The 20,334-nt window shown below is 39.3% G+C and overlaps 1 protein-coding gene across 4 annotated transcripts; it reads right to left on the reverse strand.

Annotated features, from left to right (window-relative positions):
- Nucleotides 1–666: 666 nt before the first annotated feature.
- On the reverse strand, nucleotides 667–18,609 carry EPGN (epithelial mitogen). 4 transcript variants are annotated; one of them, XM_014546596.1, is made up of 5 exons: nucleotides 18,524–18,609; nucleotides 17,922–18,011; nucleotides 14,692–14,806; nucleotides 13,865–14,017; nucleotides 10,868–12,429 (listed from the first exon to the last, which is right to left on the reverse strand). In XM_014546596.1, the coding sequence occupies exons 1-5, from the start codon at nucleotides 18,564–18,566 to the stop codon at nucleotides 12,375–12,377; spliced, it is 456 nt and encodes a 151-aa protein (XP_014402082.1). In that variant the 5' UTR covers nucleotides 18,567–18,609; the 3' UTR covers nucleotides 10,868–12,374. The 4 variants fall into 4 exon arrangements, with proteins under 4 accessions (XP_014402084.1, XP_014402082.1, XP_014402083.1 ...); XM_014546597.1 differs by having other exon boundaries at nucleotides 17,922–18,054; nucleotides 18,524–18,608; XM_014546598.1 differs by lacking the exons at nucleotides 10,868–12,429; nucleotides 13,865–14,017 and adding an exon at nucleotides 667–1,162.
- Between the last annotated feature and the right edge of the window lie 1,725 nt (nucleotides 18,610–20,334).

Here is a 20,334-nt window from a genome sequence, read left to right on the forward strand (position 1 = left end):
TTCAACAATAAAGATTTATTTTAAAACATTAAAAAATAAAAAGCAGAATTTTTAGTCCATTTGCATTATCTGGAACTTTTGCACAACAGTGGAACTCTATACATTTAACAAGAAAAACATTTGCTAGAGAACAAATCTGACAAATAATGAAACTGGTTTATGAGAGCCAGGGGTTTATGTAATCAAAAGTTTAAAACTGCCACTAATTTATGAGGCTAAAAACTAATTTTTTAGAAAAATCTATCTGTGCAGGGCCTTTGGATGGATGCATTTAGAAAGCGTAATTTCCAGCATAGCCATGAGGGTTACTAACTGCAGTGTTAACATCCAAATCAAATCCTCTCAAGTTTAAAAAAAGGCATAGTATTCTGTCACTCATTGTATTTTAGTCTTGGAGCTTTCATTTGAAAAAGAATAAGTTGTGTCTTGAAGAGAACCATTGTTTTGTCATCCTGAAGTTGCCTTGATTGGGATGTTGATTTTAAGTTCTTCATTAAGAAACAAAACTCTGAAAGAACCTTTGACCCTCCCTATCACCTGCAAAAGAGATTCAGTCAGAGAAACCTGTTACAGGAAGGAGATCCTAGAATGCTACCTTAGCCTAATGTATATTAAGTCTGGTAAATCAGAGTGCTTCAGGCAGGTGCCTTTTAGTGTGGGGCTAAAAAAATATTAATACTTTTCCTCCCATCTTCTAAGTTCTTCTGTCTGGGCTATTCATTAAATTAATAGAGACAGATTAACAGGAGAAAATCTGAGTTTTAATTCATGCTCAAGGGGAATTCACATAAGCATGAAAATTCCAAAGACAATGAGGCAACGTTGGGTATATAAGACATTTAGGATAAAAAGAAAAGGAGTGTGCTAGATAGGGTTTTAGATTTCAGAAGGGAGTTGAGGAAGAGTAGAGCGTAAGTGGCAGGAACATTCTTGCTAGGCAACTCGGAAATAATGGTACACATTCCCTTAAATAAGTTTCACATTCCAGAAGTGAAGTTGGCAGCTTGCTCCATATTTCACTGACCCAATCATTTAGTCCTGAGGATAAATTAGTTCAGTTAAGTAGTTGAGTCTCCTTTCAGGAGGCAGTGATATAGATGGGTACCCATCATGAGGCCTACATCGTATAAGCAAGCAATCTGATATTTCATAAGAGGTGTGTCTATGAAAACAAAATAAAACAAAGGTTAATGATCACAGCAAGTTATAAACCAGTTTCTGAGTCTGTAAGGCTGTCCATCCAGAAGATTTCTAGATGTAAGACTTAAAGCTTCTTTTGGAATGAAGGCAGGCAATCTGATAGATTCTCCTGACCTGCAGTTGAATGTCTCTGATGATATCAGGTGCTCAGGTAACTCTCGGTGGCTTATCCAGCATCAGTGACTGGATCAGTTAAGCATGAGCTGTTGTAACGATTTCTCTAAAGTTTATGTTATGTTGTCTAGCTGCAGTTTGCAATTGCAAGTCTCAGGAAAAAAAGAAGTCCTAGTTCTCAGTAATTCCAGGTCAATGGGTGGGAGAAAAATAAAACATTAGTTTGGAGAGTTGTAGACAAATATTTAAGAAAAGTAGAAAAAAAACACGATTTAGTCCAGGTTATAGATGAAAAAGAACTTTAAAGACAATTAACTTAGCTAGATTCTAATACCCACATCATATATTATTGTTTCTATTAAAAAGCAACTTTTCTCATTTGACCCTTATTTTTCTCAAAAATAGCCAAATTAAGACCATCTTATTTACTGCATAGGTCAAGTTTTAATAAATTTGGTCTGATTATTTGTATAAATACAATAAGAATAGCAATTGATAACATAGGCTCTTTTAAGAATCTGCTTTGCTGGAATTTTTTTTAACTTCTGCATCATTTAAACAATTTTGAATAAAAGTAATATTTTACTCAGAGAATAAAAAAAGAGGAAGGGAATAAGTCAAGATGAAAGGAGGAAGAATTTGGATTCTTCATAGAGTGATATCAATTTAGGACTTAGAAAAATATAGTCATGAAGTTTTCTAACTATTTGTAGCTTGACAATGGAAAAGAACAAACACACTATGATAAATTTGTCTCAGAGAATATGAATCCACAGTAACATGGGGCTTTGGAGTTAAGTTCTTGATACGCTGTTAAAATTTAGGTGGAGAAATGAGTCATCATAATCCTGGTCTCCAAGGTCTTGAGTGCCTAATATAATCAGAATATTTCAAGTGCTTAATAAGTATACTTGAGGTTTAGGTTGAGAGACAAAGGTTGTGATAATTTCAAGGTACAGTCAGTTCTGACTTAAGGCTTGTTTTGAAAACATGAATTTATTCCAACATAAAGGAACAACTTGAGCATTTTGTGTTTGCTTATGCATGATTTCATCTGATAGATCGGCTAGATCAGTGGTCGGCAAACTCATTAGTCAACAGAGCCAAATATCAACAGTACAATGATTGAAATTTCTTTTGAGAGCCAAATTTTTTAAACTTAAACTATATAGGTAGGTACACTGTTATTAACTTAATTAGGGTACTCCTATGTTTTTACATCCTCAATCTGAGGGGTCAACCTCAGCAACCCCCACTTTTTCTAGCACCACTTCTTCAAAATAGACTCACCCAGGCCAAAAACCAACTTCTGTGCATGGGCCACAAAGTTTCAATCGCACTGTACATGAGCACCCACACGTGGTATTTTGTGGAAGAGCCACACTCAAGGGGCCAAAGAGCCGCATGTGGCTCGCGAGCCGCGGTTTGCCAGTCACTGGGCTAATGAATGCATAATGCTGTTGAACTAAGCAGCATAAACTGTACCAAACGCACATATCTGCACAAATCTCAAACATACACCAGATACCTTGGCTCACATTTGTGCTATGAGCTACACTCACATTGGCTGATTTAACTTTCTATACAATTTCTATTACCCTTCACCACTTGACAATAACTTACAGGCTACAACCCTTGGACACCAACTTTCATAAGCAAATTTCAGGTGTTTTTCAAGATAAAGTGCCATGTCGACTTATAAATACATATTACTTATTTATGAACCATTTTAAATGTATAAGACTGTGCTACTTAAAATTTTTTTAATGTGTCCTTGACAAAATTTTTGAGCATTATACCCCTTAACTCTAGCTTTCCTTATTATAAGCCCTGTGGTTTTTATTGCTTGGTTTTGCAAAGTGATGATTTTTAGGAACACATCTGTCATGTTATGATACACCTGACTGCATTTAGTACCAATAAGAGCTTCAACACACTTTTAAATATTTACTAGTTATAAGTACTATTTATTGAATAAGTACTAGATATTTTACATACATTAGCTATCTAATTTAGTTTAATCCTAAAATCGCCCTATGGGTTAAGTGTAATTATTATCTCCATTGTATAACAGAGGGCACTGAGATTTAGAGGAGTTAAATAATTTATTCACAGAACTAAGAAACAACTGGGATTCAAACACCCAGCTCTCAGAGATTACAGATCTTGCTTCAAACAACATTGGCCAAGTAACAGCCATAGTCAAAGAGCTGTGCTGAGTGAAGCCTACCTTGGAACTGGGCATCCTCGGGGTCAAATCTAGGTCCCACCACTTACCAGCTGCTTATAATTGAACAAGTGACTGACACTTTATAAATTTAGTTTCCTAATCTGTAAAATGGTAGGCCATTATAATAAAGCTAGAGGCCCAGTGCATGAAATTCATGCATGGGGTGGAGTGGTTCCCTCCGCCCGGCCTGCACCCTCTCACAGTCCCGGACAACCTTGGGGGATGTCTGCCTGCCGGCTTAGGCCCGACCCCTCGCTCCTCACAGCCCGCCTGCAGGGGAGGCAGGAGAGGTTCCCACCACCCCTGCTGCACTCACCAGCCATGAAGCCAGCTTCTGGCTGAGCGGCGCTCCCCCTGTGGGTGCTCACTGACCACCAGGGGGCAGCTTCTGCATTGAGCATCTGCCCCCTGGTGGTCAGTGTGCATCATAGTGACCGGTAGTTGCTCTGGTTGTTCCTCTGTTCAGTCGACTTGCATATTAGGGTTTTATTATATAGGAGAGTATTCATTGATCACGCTTATAATTGAACAAGTGACTGACACTTTATAAATTTAGTTTCCTAATCTGTAAAATGGAAGGCCATTATAATAAAGCTAGAGGCCCAGTGCATGAAATTCATGCATGGGGTGGAGTGGTACCCTCCGCCGGGCCTGCACCCTCTCACAGTCCGGGACAACCTTGGGGGATGTCTGCCTGCCGGCTTAGGTCCGACCCCTCGCTCCTCACAGCCCGTCTGCAGGGGAGGCAGGAGAGGTTCCCGCCACCCCTGCTGCACTCACCAGCCATGAACCCAGCTTCTGGCTGAGCGGCGCTCCCCCTGTGGGTGCTCACTGACCACCAAGGGGCAGCTTCTGCATTGAGCATCTGCCCCCTGGTGGTCAGTGTGCATCATAGTGACCGATAGTTGCTCTGGTTGTTCCTCTGTTCAGTCGACTTGCATATTAGGGTTTTATTATATAGGAGAGTATTCATTGATCACTTACTATTACCCTCAAAACACTATAGGAGATAAATATCATTCCCTTTCTACAAGTGACAACTTTCAGGCTTAGAAACTTGATCAAGGTAGCAGACCAGTAAGGACAGAGGTGGGGTTCAAGCCTCAGTCTGTTAAATTCCAAAGAACTGTCTCCTTAACCACTATTCATCACAGCCCCTAATATAACTTTCTCATGGCTGTCTCTGATTGAAAGAGATGCTGTATAGAAATTACTTAGCACTGTGCCTAGTCTATAGGCTACAATATTCAGCTGTATATGAAGTCCATTATTAATATTATTACCATTGGAACTTAGCCAAGAACATAAATCATTATAATACAAAACAATGTAAGCACCATGGAGTTTTGTTTGCTTGTTTTTTTTTAAAGGGATGTCTAGGGAGTTCAAAGGAGAGAAAGATGACATTGCTCTGGTTGTTCCTCTGTTCAGTCGACTTGCATATTAGGGTTTTATTATATAGGAGAGTATTCATTGATCACTTACTATTACCCTCAAAACACTATAGGAGATAAATATCATTCCCTTTCTACAAGTGACAACTTTCAGGCTTAGAAACTTGATCAAGGTAGCAGACCAGTAAGGACAGAGGTGGGGTTCAAGCCTCAGTCTGTTAAATTCCAAAGAACTGTCACCTTAACCACTATTCATCACAGCCCCTAATATAACTTTCTCATGGCTGTCTCTGATTGAAAGAGATTCTGCATAGAAATTACTTAGCACTGTGCCTAGTCTATAGTATAAACTTAATAAATGAAGTCCATTATTAATATTATTACCACTGGAACTTAGCCAAGAACATAAATCATTATAATACAAAACAATGTAAGCACCATGGAGTTTTGTTTGCTTGTTTTTTAGAAGGATGTCTAGGGAGTTCAAAGGAGAGAAAGATGACATTTGTAAATAACATGATTCTTCAAGGAAAAGGCAGCATTAAAAAAAAATAATGTGTAGGATCTTGGCCCACAGAGCTGAGGGTAATATATATGAAGAAAATAGCAGAGACCCTAACACAGATAGAAATTGTAGATTCTGCATAGGGAGCCCTGGGAGGGTAGGCCCCTGAGCCTTTTGGGGGAGAGCCAGCCAGCTGGAGAGGAGCCTGCCCTAAACATGGCATACAATGGGAAGCTAGCACCAGCTTTGGGAAGGAGGTAATATGAGTAGGGGTGAACACTGAGCAAACAAATCTGTCAGAGATTGTAGCAAGAGTGACTGAGGGTGTGGGCAGGGTGGTGACTGATTCCCCAAAACTGCCCTGCCAGCCTCCAGGTGAATGTGGGTTCTCCTGAAGAGCACATTCCTGGGCAGCCCATCCTGAGCTTCCCTCAGGGCTCCTGCAGTTTGTAGTCCAACGAGGCCCTCTGCAGGCATCGTGATGACTAGACTCGGAATTTAGATGAGGCAGGATCTTCATAGTAAAATCCAATCAAAGAACCAAGGTTGCAGACTCAAAGGCCCCTGGGAAGCCTGACCAGTTAGCATGGTGACAGAAATAGGTGGGTGTCCCGGGCACACGCCTTTGAGCCAAAACTGCGTAAGAATATAGGGCAAGTGCTCTATACTTCTAGCTTTCAAAAGAAGGTGGAGAACCTAGATTTTCATAGATAAACACCTTGATTTCTAGAGGTGGTCTTGATTAAAACAAACAAACAAAAAACAACAACGCTGTGGGCACCAAAATAAACATGTCTGTAGGCTGGTTCTGCCTTCTGAAATGCACATTTTGAACACACAGCTTCCAACCAGGAAGGGAATGTGGAGCTCATATTTAGACTCGAACTTCTCCACTTACCAGACAGGAATATCATGTCCAAAGGGTCCCAGCCCAGTTAAACGATCCCACAGCTGAATGAGACCACAGGTCATCAAGGTGCCCACCCACCGCGCAGTTTTTTTAATGTTGCTTACAGGTTTTGCTCCAAGCCGGCCCACCAGCAGTGGCTGTTTTTCTTTATGGTGTCTGTGGGACTAGGGGTAAGATTGAAGGTGACTGTTTTGCTTTCAGGTGTTTGTGAAGCTAGGGGTAAGATTGAGGGTGCTATAGTGAAAAGGCAGTTGATAAGATTTTACTGTGGATGTGAAAACCACTCACTCCTCACCCCATCATCAACTGAGCCAGGTATGTCCCGGTTCCAATAGCATCAGTGCCAGAGAACCCTTGTTCTCAGGCTGGGATCAAGTATTCCCAAGTGACCTTATTGTACCCTGAGTGTGGAGGCTAAGTCAGGATTACTTTACAGTCTACAGTCTCTCCCCAGCCTGTACAGCCAACTGTCAGCAGGCACTCCAGGCCTATTCTGGCCGCACCCTAAGGATGGTATGCATAGCTTCATAATCTGCAGCTGACAGCAGGGAGTTTTTGTGGCTGATCCATGACAAAAGTTATTATTTTATATGTTTTATAGAAAAAAAAACCCTGTTTCATTTGCAAATAAATCACTTGGGTATATTTCTAAGCTTATTAAGCAATTAACTCCCAATACTGATATTTTCCATAGAATATTGCAAAGTGTTATCGGATAGAGTTTAGATGAGAGACTTTGGCATCAGATCTACATGGTTCAGGTCCTTTCTACATCTCAAATATGCACAGGCGTGGGATTCATTAAAATCATGCTAATAATGCTTTTCAAACATCGTGAGTGCTCTTAAAGGGTAGCTCTATCATACAATTGCTTCATCTTGATCTGTGAAGGGACTTTATATTAAGTCAATATTTTTGTGAGGCTTTAAAGATCTAGAGATACTATTCTTTCCAGAAAGTTGGGAGGCCTGATTAACATCCTCTTAAAGATCAGAAGCATGGCGAGTTGGACACTTGCTTGACTGTGATCCTCGCCTAATTTCAATCTAAATGATTTTGCCCCAATAATATCTGAGACATAAAAACTACAAAGAAAGGACATAAAGTGTGTAGATAAGCCCTGACTAAGCGATTCAGCCCTCCTTGTTACTATATAATCACGTTGCTAATCTTTACGAGATGGCTCTTTGGAAGCTGTGGGTGTTGCCCACAATCTGGAACAACCATCACGTTGATTTTGGGCAGAGGAGTGAAATATAATGATGGAATGCATTTATTCAGGTGGATATTCTTAAGGGGTCTAGTCTTTGAATTCTTAAGCAATTTTCTCTGAGCTGTACATCCATTGGTTGAATAATTAACAGACATTTAGAGCTGAATTTGGAAAATATGCTTCTGCATGTGCTACTGAATAGGGCTGTGCCGAAGGTTGGGACAGAAATGTGGACTCACCCAGATTAGCAGTGCCAGACTCTGACACATTAAATTTCAACACTTCCAGTTCATCTTGGCAGATGCTAGTGTCCTGATGTCATGCAGCCATGATGTAAGCCACAAAGAGTGGCATTTTGCAATAGAGAGATTCTGGGAACCCTCCCCGTGAGTGTGAGCTGCAGGATATCAATATTTACATTATACCACAGAGAGTGTGTTACATTTTTGTAATTCACAAAAGTTAGATAACTTACTCATGATCTCCTGCAGAGAGGAATTGTTTTTATGTTCAACACCAAAAGCTTAAATTGCTGGAGTTTGCCTTGTGATTTTCTTAAGACTTTTTTTTTTTAATTACATATAGTGAATAAAAATCTTCCAAAAAGGACATTTCAAAATGAAAGGATTAGATTTGCATTGTTCTGGGAAACACTAAAAGATAAACTATGTTATAATTTTATTCACTTCAAATGTTAGAAAAACGTAATTATTCAAAAAAACTAATTTGGGGAAAGAAGACACAATAATAAGCAACTATAATTTCCTTTTTATAAATTTCTGGCTCAAGTATGAGTGAAATTATAGTGTTTTCTCCCACTCCCATTGTTATCATTGTAATTAGCTAGTTAATATTAGTAACTAGAGGCCCAGTGTGCAAATTCGTGCACAGGTGGGGTCCGGCTGGCCCCGGCCCCAACCAGGACAGATCGGGGCTGGGCCTGTTAGGAGGAGGAGATGGCAGGAGATTGGCCAGCTGCCCGCCAGATTGGGGCCCACAGGTGATTGGCCCACAGGCCCTGCCCTGATTGGGGTTAGGGGGCCGATTCGGGGCAAGGCTGGCCATGGGGAGGGGCCATGGGTGGTTGGCCGCCAGCCCCGCCCCTGATTGGGGTGGGGCCAGCTGGGGGAGGGGCTGCAGGAGGTTGGCCCGGGCAGCCCCACCCCCTATTGATGTGGGGTGGCAATCAGGGGCGGGGCTGTCCAGGGGGAGGGACTGCGGGCCTAACCAGGTGGGTTGGGCTGATCAGGGAAGCGGCTAAGGGGGAAAAGGGGGGGAGGAAGGGGGCATTTGGCTCTTGATCAGGGTGGGAGAGTCCGATCAGGGGCAGGCCTTCCTAAAGGAGCCACCCACCTAATGATCCATAGATGGATAGAGGAAATGTAATTTGGATGCAAGAGACTCACTGGTAAACTTCTTTCAGGGCTTTATTGCACATGGGAAAAATAAACAGTGGGGAGGGACTGTGAGGTTGGCCGCCCGCCTCACCCCCTGATCAGGCCAGTTTGCTGGCCACAGTGGGCTTCATAGCGACCGGTTGTTAGGTCGTTATGGCCGTTAAGGTAGCTGCCTTTTTATATGTATAGATAGGAAGAGAGCAAAGGGGAGGCCAGACATTATAAGCAAGGTCGTTTGGGCAACTTCACCAGGAAGCTAGAGCTTCACTCTCCCCAGGGAACCCCTGGTCCATTTCCTGCAGATCACTAGGGGAAGGGATCTAACAAAGGGAAAGATGGGCACATGTGCAGTGAAATTGGGGTGATGCAGGTAAGGTGCTTGTCTGTCAGTCTGGCTTGGGAACAATAGGTTGGCTAGAGGGTGAACCCCATCAGAAGCCCATGAAATCTAAGCTCCTGCTTAAAATCCCCAAAGAAGCTTTTTCTCTCTTGTGCCCTTGCTAGTGCTTGTTCTCACTTGCTCTCTAGCTCCATGACCCACACTCGCCCATGCGCTCGCCTGTTCTCTTTCCATAGCCATGTGGCCGTAAGCCGCCACATGGCCCATGGCCATGGGACCACCTGGTGGATTGTAGCTGAGAACACAAGCTAAACTAAACAGATGCTGGACTGGACTGGACTGGATTTTAAGATGGAACAGAAATTCTGGGCAGTGGCCTTAATTCTGGCCCTCCTGAAAACAAGATTGCACTTCTCCAGGGCGAGAGAGACAGAGATGAAAACTTGGAGGAGACCCCCTTAATTTTACATCATCAATAAAGCTTTCCATGAAACCCCTTCCTCTTGTGGGGGGCCTCAGAAAATTATTTTCCTCTTGGCACCCCAAGAACTCCACTTCTACCGATAACACCATCATGCTTCAAAATGCTAACTCATGAATATTGAAGTCCTAGCATGTATTCTCAAAGAATTGAAGGGTAGACCCAGGAAGAAGACAAAATGGGAATGAAAGACATTGATGAACCCCTTGGCAAGTTTAATTTAGTAAAAAAATGCCAGAACATATTCCATTTCTTTCCTAAAGGAGCCACCCACCCAATGATCCATAGATGGATAGAGGAAATGTGGTTTGGGTGCAAGGGACTCACTGGTAGACTTCTTTCAGGGCTTTATTGCACATGGGAAAAATAAAAAGTGAAATATTTGTATTTCTTCACTTTTTTTTAATTTAAGTCCTGATTCCATACATAAATATTGGCAGCTCTAGCTCCATAGGAATGCCAGAGGTTCCTTCCTGCAAATTTAACTCTTGGGGTTATGGGGTCACAAGATCATGTGTAGGACAGAACATAAACAGGTGGCTTCTTATGAGTCACACTCTAACTTTCTATAGTCTCACCGGGTGGATTTTATACTGTTAATGCATACTGTTCCGCAGGTGAAAAAATTGGAATTTCTATTGTTTTTTTGTTTTGGTGTACTTTTCAGTTTGGCAATCTGGACATTTTAATTTTCGTCTGATGTTGTTTAATTTCAATTATATTGTGTTTATAATTTAGAAATATTTATAGACAGCAAATATGTTTAACTTTTTAGGTTATAACCTCTCCAGACTCCAGCATTAACTCCTCTTTCATCAGGAGGCAGTCCTTAATTAAGCTTTATTGTTTCTTCCTGGACTCTCCCCAGCTTTTTAACACGTCTTTGAAATGCTCAGGGAGAGCATAGCTTTCTAGGTGTGGTCCCTGGAGTCACTGGGAGGAACCTTCACCTCCCCACTCCTTGGTATGAGGTAACCTTTACATACTTTGTGAGGACAATCAGAAAGTGCTGACACGCCATTCACCTGCCTTACATTCCTTGTGAAGGCAAAACAAAGCAAATGAAATACCTTCTACTCAAAGGAAAGCAGAATGTAAAGTTTTAATAGTGAATGAAAAGTCATAACAATATAAGAGAAAGGCTTGTTACTAGGCAATCATGGTAAGAATATTCATGATTGATCCTCTTTTAGCCCATCTCATGATCAAAATGGTTTTGCTTATTAAAATTACAATGGAAAAAAGTCAAGAGTTATAGATTGAATTTAAAAGAAAAGTTATAGACATTGTTTTTAAATTATATGTTTGCTTCACTTAAAAGCAAAATTTTAAATTATTATTTTACAAAACAAACACTAAAATATACACATAAGATGATAGACGGTGGTGTGTTTTGGATTTGAGGTATGGTTGAGAATATCCCAATTTTTCAGTTGTGGAAAAATTGCTTTCTTCTCCCCTGGTCAAATTTTAGAGCTAGAAGGGCTCTGTAGAAAATGAAATTAAAGCCCAACAATATCAGTGGTCCTGCCCAAGATTATTCTAATTACATGAAAAAAAAATATGACTAAAGAGGAAGGACCCTAATTCCCAAATAGCTATTTCTAGAATAACTATTGCATTTTCTCACTTTATGTGCAAATCTGCTATCAAGTACTCAGAAGTGGTTAATAAATTTCCCACATGCTTTTGGTTGATGAAAAAATTCCTGTGTCCAACTCTTTAGTTTTTCTTTCAGGATCAGTCGTAGAATTTCATGTATTAGTAGAATTCTAGAATTTCAGTCCAAATGAATAGTCACCAGGTAATTCCACTAACAATACGAGGAAGTGCTAAACATAAGCATTAGGATACCAGTGAGTCCAACACAACATGTTATAATCCATGCAGAAAAATAGATGTTTTGTCTACTCAGGGCTTGATATCCATAGCTTCCAGTCATCAGAAACTCTTTAGCTTATTCCATATTTCACAGATAACAGCTCCACAATGTTCTCACAAGCTGGGTATAATGTATTTGGCCTTGGACCTTCCATTTTCTTGTCTCTGGCTTAGACTCCAGGCACTTGTTTGGATCACTGAAGGTGCCACAGCACTGACCTTATCCTAACAGTTGACATCACATTCTTTTAGACCTTATGAGAGCAGCATGTTTGGGATTAGGTCCATTGAGCAGTGATCCAAAATACTGGTAGCTAGTACATGAAGAGCCCAAGCTTGGTATTGCTTTGACTTGTTGCAAGGTTGATAATCCTTCTCATGAAAACTCACATCTGACACAGTCAGATGCATGGCACTCAGACTCTCTGCAGTAAGAACAATAACCACACAACAGCAGCAACAGGCCCAGAGTAGTACTATGAACTTGACTTCTGTCACTGTAAGCTTGCTCCATTGGCTCTCTTGGTATCCTAACAATGACAAAGTCTAGTGATTTCTGTTGAGATGTATTCTCTCATTTCATCATGATCCCAACTTCCGTCACGTTCAAGTCTAGTCAGCTTGGGAAGTTTAGTTGTTTCATTTGAAGATGTCAATGTGGGGTCCACTGATCTTTACAAATGCCTCAGGAAAATTTCTTACACAGGCCTCACAGTGGTCTTCCTCTGGAACAGACCTTATAAGGTGATTTCAGTTTTAGACACCTAAAACAGAGTATTGATTTTCATAAGAATGTGAATGCTGTTAGTATACCTTATTGCAGATTATATAAATGTTCTGGGGTAGCCATTGTTGCTGGTGCCCCACCCAGATCCCTTTTACCCATTGGTAGATCCATCCCCGGCAGTTATGGGTGTTAACAGACTCAGAACAGTATCCTTCTCCAGAGGATCCCCTGGGCCCACAGAGAACTTTGCCTGAATTCCTGGGAGACTCCTGGTCTGTGCCCACTACCCTTGCCAGGAGCATCCTGCCACCCATGCTGATGACACAGGGTACTAAAACCAAGATCCCTCACCTTCTTGGGATTGGTCTATAATGCCCTTCACATTTGAGATTATCCTGTGGAGTCAGGCTGAGACTCTACTTTAGCTAATACCACATCTTTGCTTACCTTCTTCCTCTGCTCTAGCTTTCCTTACTGCCTTATAGGTCCTACTTTAGGGCATGCCTTGACCAATCACTTGCACAGGAATCCCCATTTTGTGTTCTGCTTCTAGGAAACCTGACCTCAGACAGCGGTATTATTAACATTAAAAGGTCTACTTTCTTTCCCCCCCCTCTTTTTGGTTCCTTAGGCAATTGGCATAATAAATCAGTTGATATAACATATTTTATATGAATTGTTCTACAATTGATATAACATTTTATTTTCTCTAAGATACAATTATTAAGCAACCAAAATTTTTCTTATTTTGATAGTCAGTCTTGATCATTTTTAAAATGAAAACTTAGTTAATAGAGTATGCCAGGGAAATGTGTTTATACTTTTTTCTTTAATTTAGCTCACATTATTTCTTGAGTTTCCCTAGCTACATGAATTTAAGGGAAAAAATTACCAGTGTGGATACACTAGAAATAAGAATTAATACACAAGTAACTTATACTTAGTGGATCCAGCTTATCTTCTTAAGCTTCTAGCAGTAGATAATATCTTCTGAATATACCTTCAATTGATTGTTTGGAAGTAAATGGCCCATGTTTGCTACACTTTTTATTCATTTAATATTCATTTCTTGATTTCTTCATTCAACAAATATATACAGAGTGCCTATTGTGTGCCAGGCACCGTATTTGGCACTAAATATATAATTTTGAATAAGACACACTTTTCAATACCCTTGTGGGGCTTACTGGCCTCTTCATTTGTAACTTTGATGTAGGCAGACAGAAGCAAGGATGGAGGGAAGTTGTAAATTGGAGCTATCCTATTGCAACTGCAAGTAAATTTTTACTGCTAATCTGGGTTTATGAGGAAAGGTATCAAAACAAATATGTAGGAACTTGCCAGATTTGCAGCCATATTTTCACTAAAAAAAATTAAACATGACAATTCCTAGTACATTGTAGGGGCTCAATAAATATTGTTCAAATGAACGAGTACCCACTGATTTCATATTTTGTGTTTTTTTTCCATACCTCGTTCTTATGTAGCAGTAAAAAATAGCAAGAAAACCACTTAATAATACTCCGACGCCAATCCAAATTGCAATGTATTTTTCATAAGAATTTACAGCATATGAAGTTAAGGTCAAATGCTCACACCTTTCTCCAGTATAACCAGTAAAACACCTTTACAAAAAGAAAAGAATGAATAATTTTAAGATTCACAATGACAGAAATACAAAGAAAAGACCAGTTTCAAATAATGAAGATGCAAATACTAAATGAAAGCCAACCTGTTACAAGTACTGAAGAAGCTATGTATTTTACAATAATCATTTCATTAAGACCGCATATCAATGTACCTTTTCTCATTGACGAAGTGAAGATAGTACGTGAGCTTTATGCCTTGATCTAGAAAATTATTTTCTCTTATATAGGAAGATGCTGAGCAAATCAATGATCATCAAAATAGTATTTTAGTTGCTCTAGAACTCTCTATTCTCCAAGTGTTTTTACCATACCCTATTTCATTTCATCCTAATCACATTTGCATGAGGCTAAAATGCTTATATGGATTCAATAGTTTTGAGGTGGAGCATAAGCTTCTGCATTCCTAACAAGCTCCCAGGTTCACAGATGCTGCTAATCTGGGAACCATATTTTTGAGTAATGAGGATTAGGTAGCTTAGAAACAGACTCCTTAGATATCCAACTACAAAGAGGATTGGTGAGTCACGATCAGATCATGTGCTCTTTTAGCCCCATAAGATAGAGGTGTGGGAAATATACTGTGTGAAGCACCAGAGGCATAAATTCTCCTCCTCCTGTGTCCAGGACTTGGGCAGTTCTTTGCAAATTACCTGCAGATGGCTTTCTTCAACTCACGATGGAAGGCACAAACACCATTGATGCAGTAACTATCATGGTGTTCCAGGCAAGGGTGTGAGAACTTCAAGGCTATGGGTCCTTCTGTGCCTTCGGATAGGAAAAAGGAGAAACAATATTAACAGATGAAGTAGGTCATATTTTTATAGTAGTTTTATAACGTGTTAAAGAGACCTTTAATTTTAATATTCTTTGGGTGCTCTGTCCACTGAACTATTGATTGGTTCCCTTGGCAGGTTATAGTCACAAAACTTAGGTTAATATCAGCTAGAGTCAGTGGTCGGCAAACTGCGGCCCCTTGAGTGTGGCTCTTCCACAAAATACCACGTGCGGGAGCACACGTACAGTGCGATTGAAACTTCGTGGCCACACTCAAGGGGCCAAAGAGCCGCATGTGGCTCGCGAGCCGCAGTTTGCCGACCACTGACCTAGACATATCATTCATTAATTAGGGGATGGAGGTAAATTCCATCCTTTAGAAGCCACATAATAAGGGATAGATACAAGTTTGCCAAAAGGTGGCAGCATCAAATCTAGTTTTAGCAGCTTTCTAGAGCAAGGCTTCCCAAATGTGTGCCTGAATGCTAATAAGTATAAAAGATCTCACACAATTTTCTCATTCTCTCCTTTACACCTAAGAAGGCAGCACTTAGAAAGATTTGGGCTTATAACTGTGAGATAATGAACTTGATTTCTCTTTTCCCAGAGGAGCATGAGATGAGCACTCCCTCTTATGTGGACTGCCATGAGTGGCTAACTGAAAAGGGAATATTTTCCCTAACTGATTACAGAAGAGGTATGGTTATGACCTACACAAGAAGCCAGAAACAACTTATGGCCCAGGCTTAACATAGTTAAGACCATACTTTGAAATATCATTTAGATATTTTATTCACTTAAGAAACATTATGAAATAGTGGGAAAAGCCTTGGAGTTAGAACTTAAAAACCTGGGTTTTGATTTCTAACTCTTATACTGTGCAAGTGACCACACTTGACAGAACTTTTGTGGCCACGTGTCCAGAAGCTTCTTTATGGGAAGCCCCCTGGGGGAAGCTGTGATGTGGCAAAATGTATCTCCTTTAGGACGCTTACTCTTCATTCCTGATGTACTCAGGACATACGCCTATATAATCCCTGGGGTTTATGAAGTGGGACGCACAGTGGTAAAACTGTAGAACTGAGTCCTCTTTGCTATACTTTCATTGCTGATTCTTAAATTTTTCTCCAGTAGATTTAGTGGCATTTTAGTTTGTCATTGTTATGAATAAATATGTCATGAATATCTCTGCATCCTTAGTTATGTTACACAATATTTGTCTTGCCAAGCAGATTAAGACACTCCTATTTATTTGTTCAGATCTAAAAAGGCAGACTTTTTTTTGATAATGAAAATACTAAATTTTTAAGTACTAAGACACCAACAAGATCCCGTCTTGTAGAACTTCCTTTTGGTTGAGAACACACAATATTATCTTAAGATTCACATTCATGTGGAGTCATGAATCTATTTTCTCATTTTAATAATTAATTCTGAAGCAGTGAGAATTTTGCATTATAAACTGGGCTAGGTTCTTCCTAGGGCCTGAATTAAGATTTGCTAGAAAATGTGAGACCTGAGAGAAGACATTTCCAAAGAAAGGGTATACTAGAGAGATTCATCTTTCCTATAAAAATCTGGATTCAGGTTTTTAAGTCAAGTAAAAAGCAAGGAAAAACTAAAGTTCTCCATCAAGAAAGCAAGGGAAAATGATAGAGATATATTCATTTTCCATTGTTATTACCTGTAACTTGGAGAATTTTACTTGCAGTTCCCTATTAAGAAAGAAAATAGTGCCCTAGCTGGTTTGGCTCAATGGCTAGAGCGTCAGCCTGCGGACTGAAGGGTCCCAGGTTCGATTCCGGCCAAGGGCACATGCCTGGGTTGCGGGCTCGATCCCCAGTAGGGGGCGTGCAGGAGGCAGCCAATCAGTGATTCTCTCTCATCATTGATGTTTCTATCTCTCTCTCCCTCTCCCTTCCTCTCTAAAATCAATAAAATATATATATATAAAAAAGAAAGAAAATAGTGGTCTGGGCATAATGTTATGAACTCAGTCATAGAGAGAAGCCATATTTTACTTTTCTGCAGTATTATTTTCTACTAAACATATTTCCTTCCCTTTTTGTTCAAAAGTTCAGAAGACAGGGAGATATAAAAGTCATTCTAAGCCCTACACTTATTTTGGTTTGCAGATTAATAGGTATTTACAAGTTCAAATGTGTGGGAGCAGGGTAGAGAGAGTTAATGGGTGGTGGGGTGGAAGGGGAACATCTGTAATGCTTTCAACAATAAAGATAAATTTTTTAAAACTCAAATCGGCAAAAATATTTCAAATACATTTTTAAATTTAAAATTATTGGTGAAATGAATTCTTAATTATTACTACCTCATATTCAGAAACAAAATATTTGCCTTAATCTTTTTTATTTGCCTGGCTCTGAGAGCATGATATGGCATTTCCTCTGTCCTGTGTCACATCACTGATCCCCACATCAGGGGGCAGTATGTGATTTGTGTGACAATCATAACCATGCAGTACACAGGTCTTGGCAGGTTACAAGCTTTCCAAGTTCACCTCTAAGAGTTCAAACAGGTTTGAAAATATGCTGATGCTCAACAGCAGTGGGAAGCTATTCAAATAATAATAATAATAAGATAGGAAAGAAAAGAAAGTGGGTAGAGGAGTTAGAAAATATAGCCGATGTGAAAACAACAACAAAAGCCCCTCAAAAGAAACAGGAAAAAATATTTCTAAAGATAGGGGACATGAATTAAGATTTCATTTTGTAGCCATAATTTCTTTGGCTGCAAAGCCCATAGTCACAGATCAAAATATAATGCCAAAATGGTGACAAATTGCCCCTGGACACGTGTGAGTTACAGGGAACCAAGCATGAATCAAGCAGAAAATGCGGCATGTTTAAATTAACATTCAGGAAAAGTAACTGGAGACATTTCTTTAATTCCCTCACTTCCTCCTTTTAGAAAGTTAATTCTTTTCAGTCACATTTACCTGTCACTTCCATTTAACATCATCATGCTAAGAGTTGATTATCTAATCATAAATTATATATTAAACATTTTCCAATGCTGCTCTTATCACAATCCAAATTCTCTCAAAAATGAGGAAGTCCCTTGAAATACAAAAATGCAAAGAAAATACCTTTTGTTTTGTTAACTGTCCAATTACTTGGTTGGGTTGTGATTGCGAGCGTCAAGTTCAAGGCCACCTCTTCACTTAATGCTGCCATTGCTGTATGAAGGGGGGAAAGGTATCTTTAGCAGGTGAGCCCCTTCTATGTATAAGCAACAGATTGAAAGTTATTCTATTTATTTCCTTTATGTTTTATTTTGAATACATTTACATTTGAGATCCATCACCTAAGTAGGGCAACTTCCTGACAGTTTCTCTTCCATATCCCGGCTACTGACTATATTATAATTATAGAAAATAGGGACACGTTAATATTTAAGAGAAAGTGTATACATTTATATACTGATTTAATCACAAGGATGCTGTCATATAATAGTTAAAATGTATTAACCTCTTTTCAGTTTTACAAAGCAAATATTTAAAGGTTTCAAATATGTATTAGGAGAGGAACACACATTACATAAGAAACTAAATTAATTCAGATTCCTTGCTCTAATCTTTGTCATGAAGAACAACTCCGAAAAGCCAACTTCTCCCTAATTCAGAGAAAACAAATCCTTTTCACATTTTACACTGACACCAAGTGAACAAAAGAAGAAGAAATCACCTACCATTGAATAAGAGGTAGACTGACACTGAAACACTGAAAGCCATCGCCTGTCCTTGTTGACAGTATCTGCTCCTCTCCTCCCGATGGTGGAAGGCTTTTATGGAGCTCTCGGAGTCTTTCTTGCATTTATATTTGATGAAGCGTCATCTGGCAGTTACCAATCAAAAAAATATGTACTCCTGGCAGCGACTTAGAGCCTCAAGGCGCTCACACACTGGGTGAGGATACCTGTGTTATCTCCCAACATGATCAAGTTTTCCTTTGAAACCCTTATTTCCTGTTACCTGTGGGCATAATCGGGAAAGTAAAAGTGCTTAAAACAATAAAAAAAGAATCTGACGTCAGGAAAGGCCCCATTGGTGTAAAGAGACTTGTACCTGCTCCAATACTCCTAGCAACCTCTATCAGATTCCAATAAAGGGAGTTTTGATATTTGCAAACCAGGAAACAGCATAACCTGTTAATAAAAGAAATATTCCTGCCAGTTGCACTGCCTTTCAGTACAAACTGGGTTTCATTGCAAATCAAGATATTTTGTCATTTAGTGGCATGGGAGAACAATTTCATTTGTGTAAAAACAGAGGTTTCATATTCCATTTTAGTTTTTGCTATCTAGTTTTACTATTACAAGTTCTGCACAAATAATTATTTTTAATTGTATAACATTTATCATTATGCTATTCTGCCATTTAATATTTTTCTGAATAAAAATGGGCTAAGTTATGGGAACTACATTGCTTAAATTTGTGTCCCAATGAGTAGACTAGAGAGGACCAGGAAAACACAATAATAATAACAACAACAACAATAATAATATAATAAAATTTCCATTGAGATAAAATTAAAATATTTAGGTTGGTACATTTAATGAATAGAAATTTTAAAACTTAACACAACATTCAAAATTTTCTCACTGTTAATCTAGTTATTATTATTAAAGTGCTGTTTAAAAGGCCAAAACTTGCAATTAATGTTAGTACATATTGTGACTATAAGGAGTTTCTCATAAACTTTTACTTGCCCCAGTTGTTGTGAACAATTTATAAATATGTTCTGCAGAGTTGCCGTGACTTTCTCTCTGGAATTTCAGTTGCTCATATTTTCTATACCTTAAAAAGCTGTTTAAGTCAAGATAGGTTATCGCTTGCATCATGTCCACCCAGCACATTCAATTTACCAGAAAGGATCCCTATTACTATTCAAACATGAATTTGGCTTTAAAAAGCACACAAGAATGAGCTTGTTGAACTCATTATAACTTGGGCAATCACTTACCACAGGCGTCATCATTTAAAGTTAAAAGAATATATAGTCCCTGGCTCACTTTAGATGTGCCCACATTTTGTTTTCTAGTTCTGCAGAGTTTTTTCCAACTATTTATTAAGATAATTTCTGGATAATATTTCTCCCAGGAAAATATTATTTGAATTATAAGTCAAATTGTCATCTTGTGAACCACTGGTGAGAATTTAAGAAGGAATCATTTACAAAAGATTCAGTGAACTGTCACAACCTATTGCAGTTTTTAGAGGAAGAAGCTAGGACTAATGTCAGATATCTTTATTTTTAAGACTGGGGCATACGGCATGGATGGAACTGGAGAGCATTATGCTAAGTGAAATAAGCCAGTCAATGAAGGAAAAATACCACATGATCTCACTCATTCATGGATAATAAAGCCCATTACAAACTTTTGAACAATAATAGATACAGAGGCAGAGCTGCCTCAAACAGATTGTCAAACTGCAGCGGGAAGGCCGGGGAGGGTTGGGGGGCAGGAGGGAGGGGGGTAAGAGATCAACCGAAGGACTT

Source organism: Myotis brandtii, unplaced genomic scaffold (assembly GCF_000412655.1).
Source record: "Myotis brandtii unplaced genomic scaffold, ASM41265v1 scaffold453, whole genome shotgun sequence".
Classification (NCBI taxonomy): Eukaryota; Metazoa; Chordata; class Mammalia; order Chiroptera; family Vespertilionidae; genus Myotis; species Myotis brandtii.

Coding starts and splice junctions, on each gene's coding strand:
- EPGN (XM_014546596.1), bottom strand. CDS start 18,566: ATGGCTTTCAGTGTTTCAGTGTCAGTCTACCTCTTATTCAATG. Junction 18,012..18,523: donor AGTCTACCTCTTATTCAATG/GTAGGTGATTTC, acceptor CCCTTCATACAG/CAATGGCAGCATTAAGTGAA. Junction 14,807..17,921: donor GACAGTTAACAAAACAAAAG/GTATTTTCTTTG, acceptor TCCTATCCGAAG/GCACAGAAGGACCCATAGCC.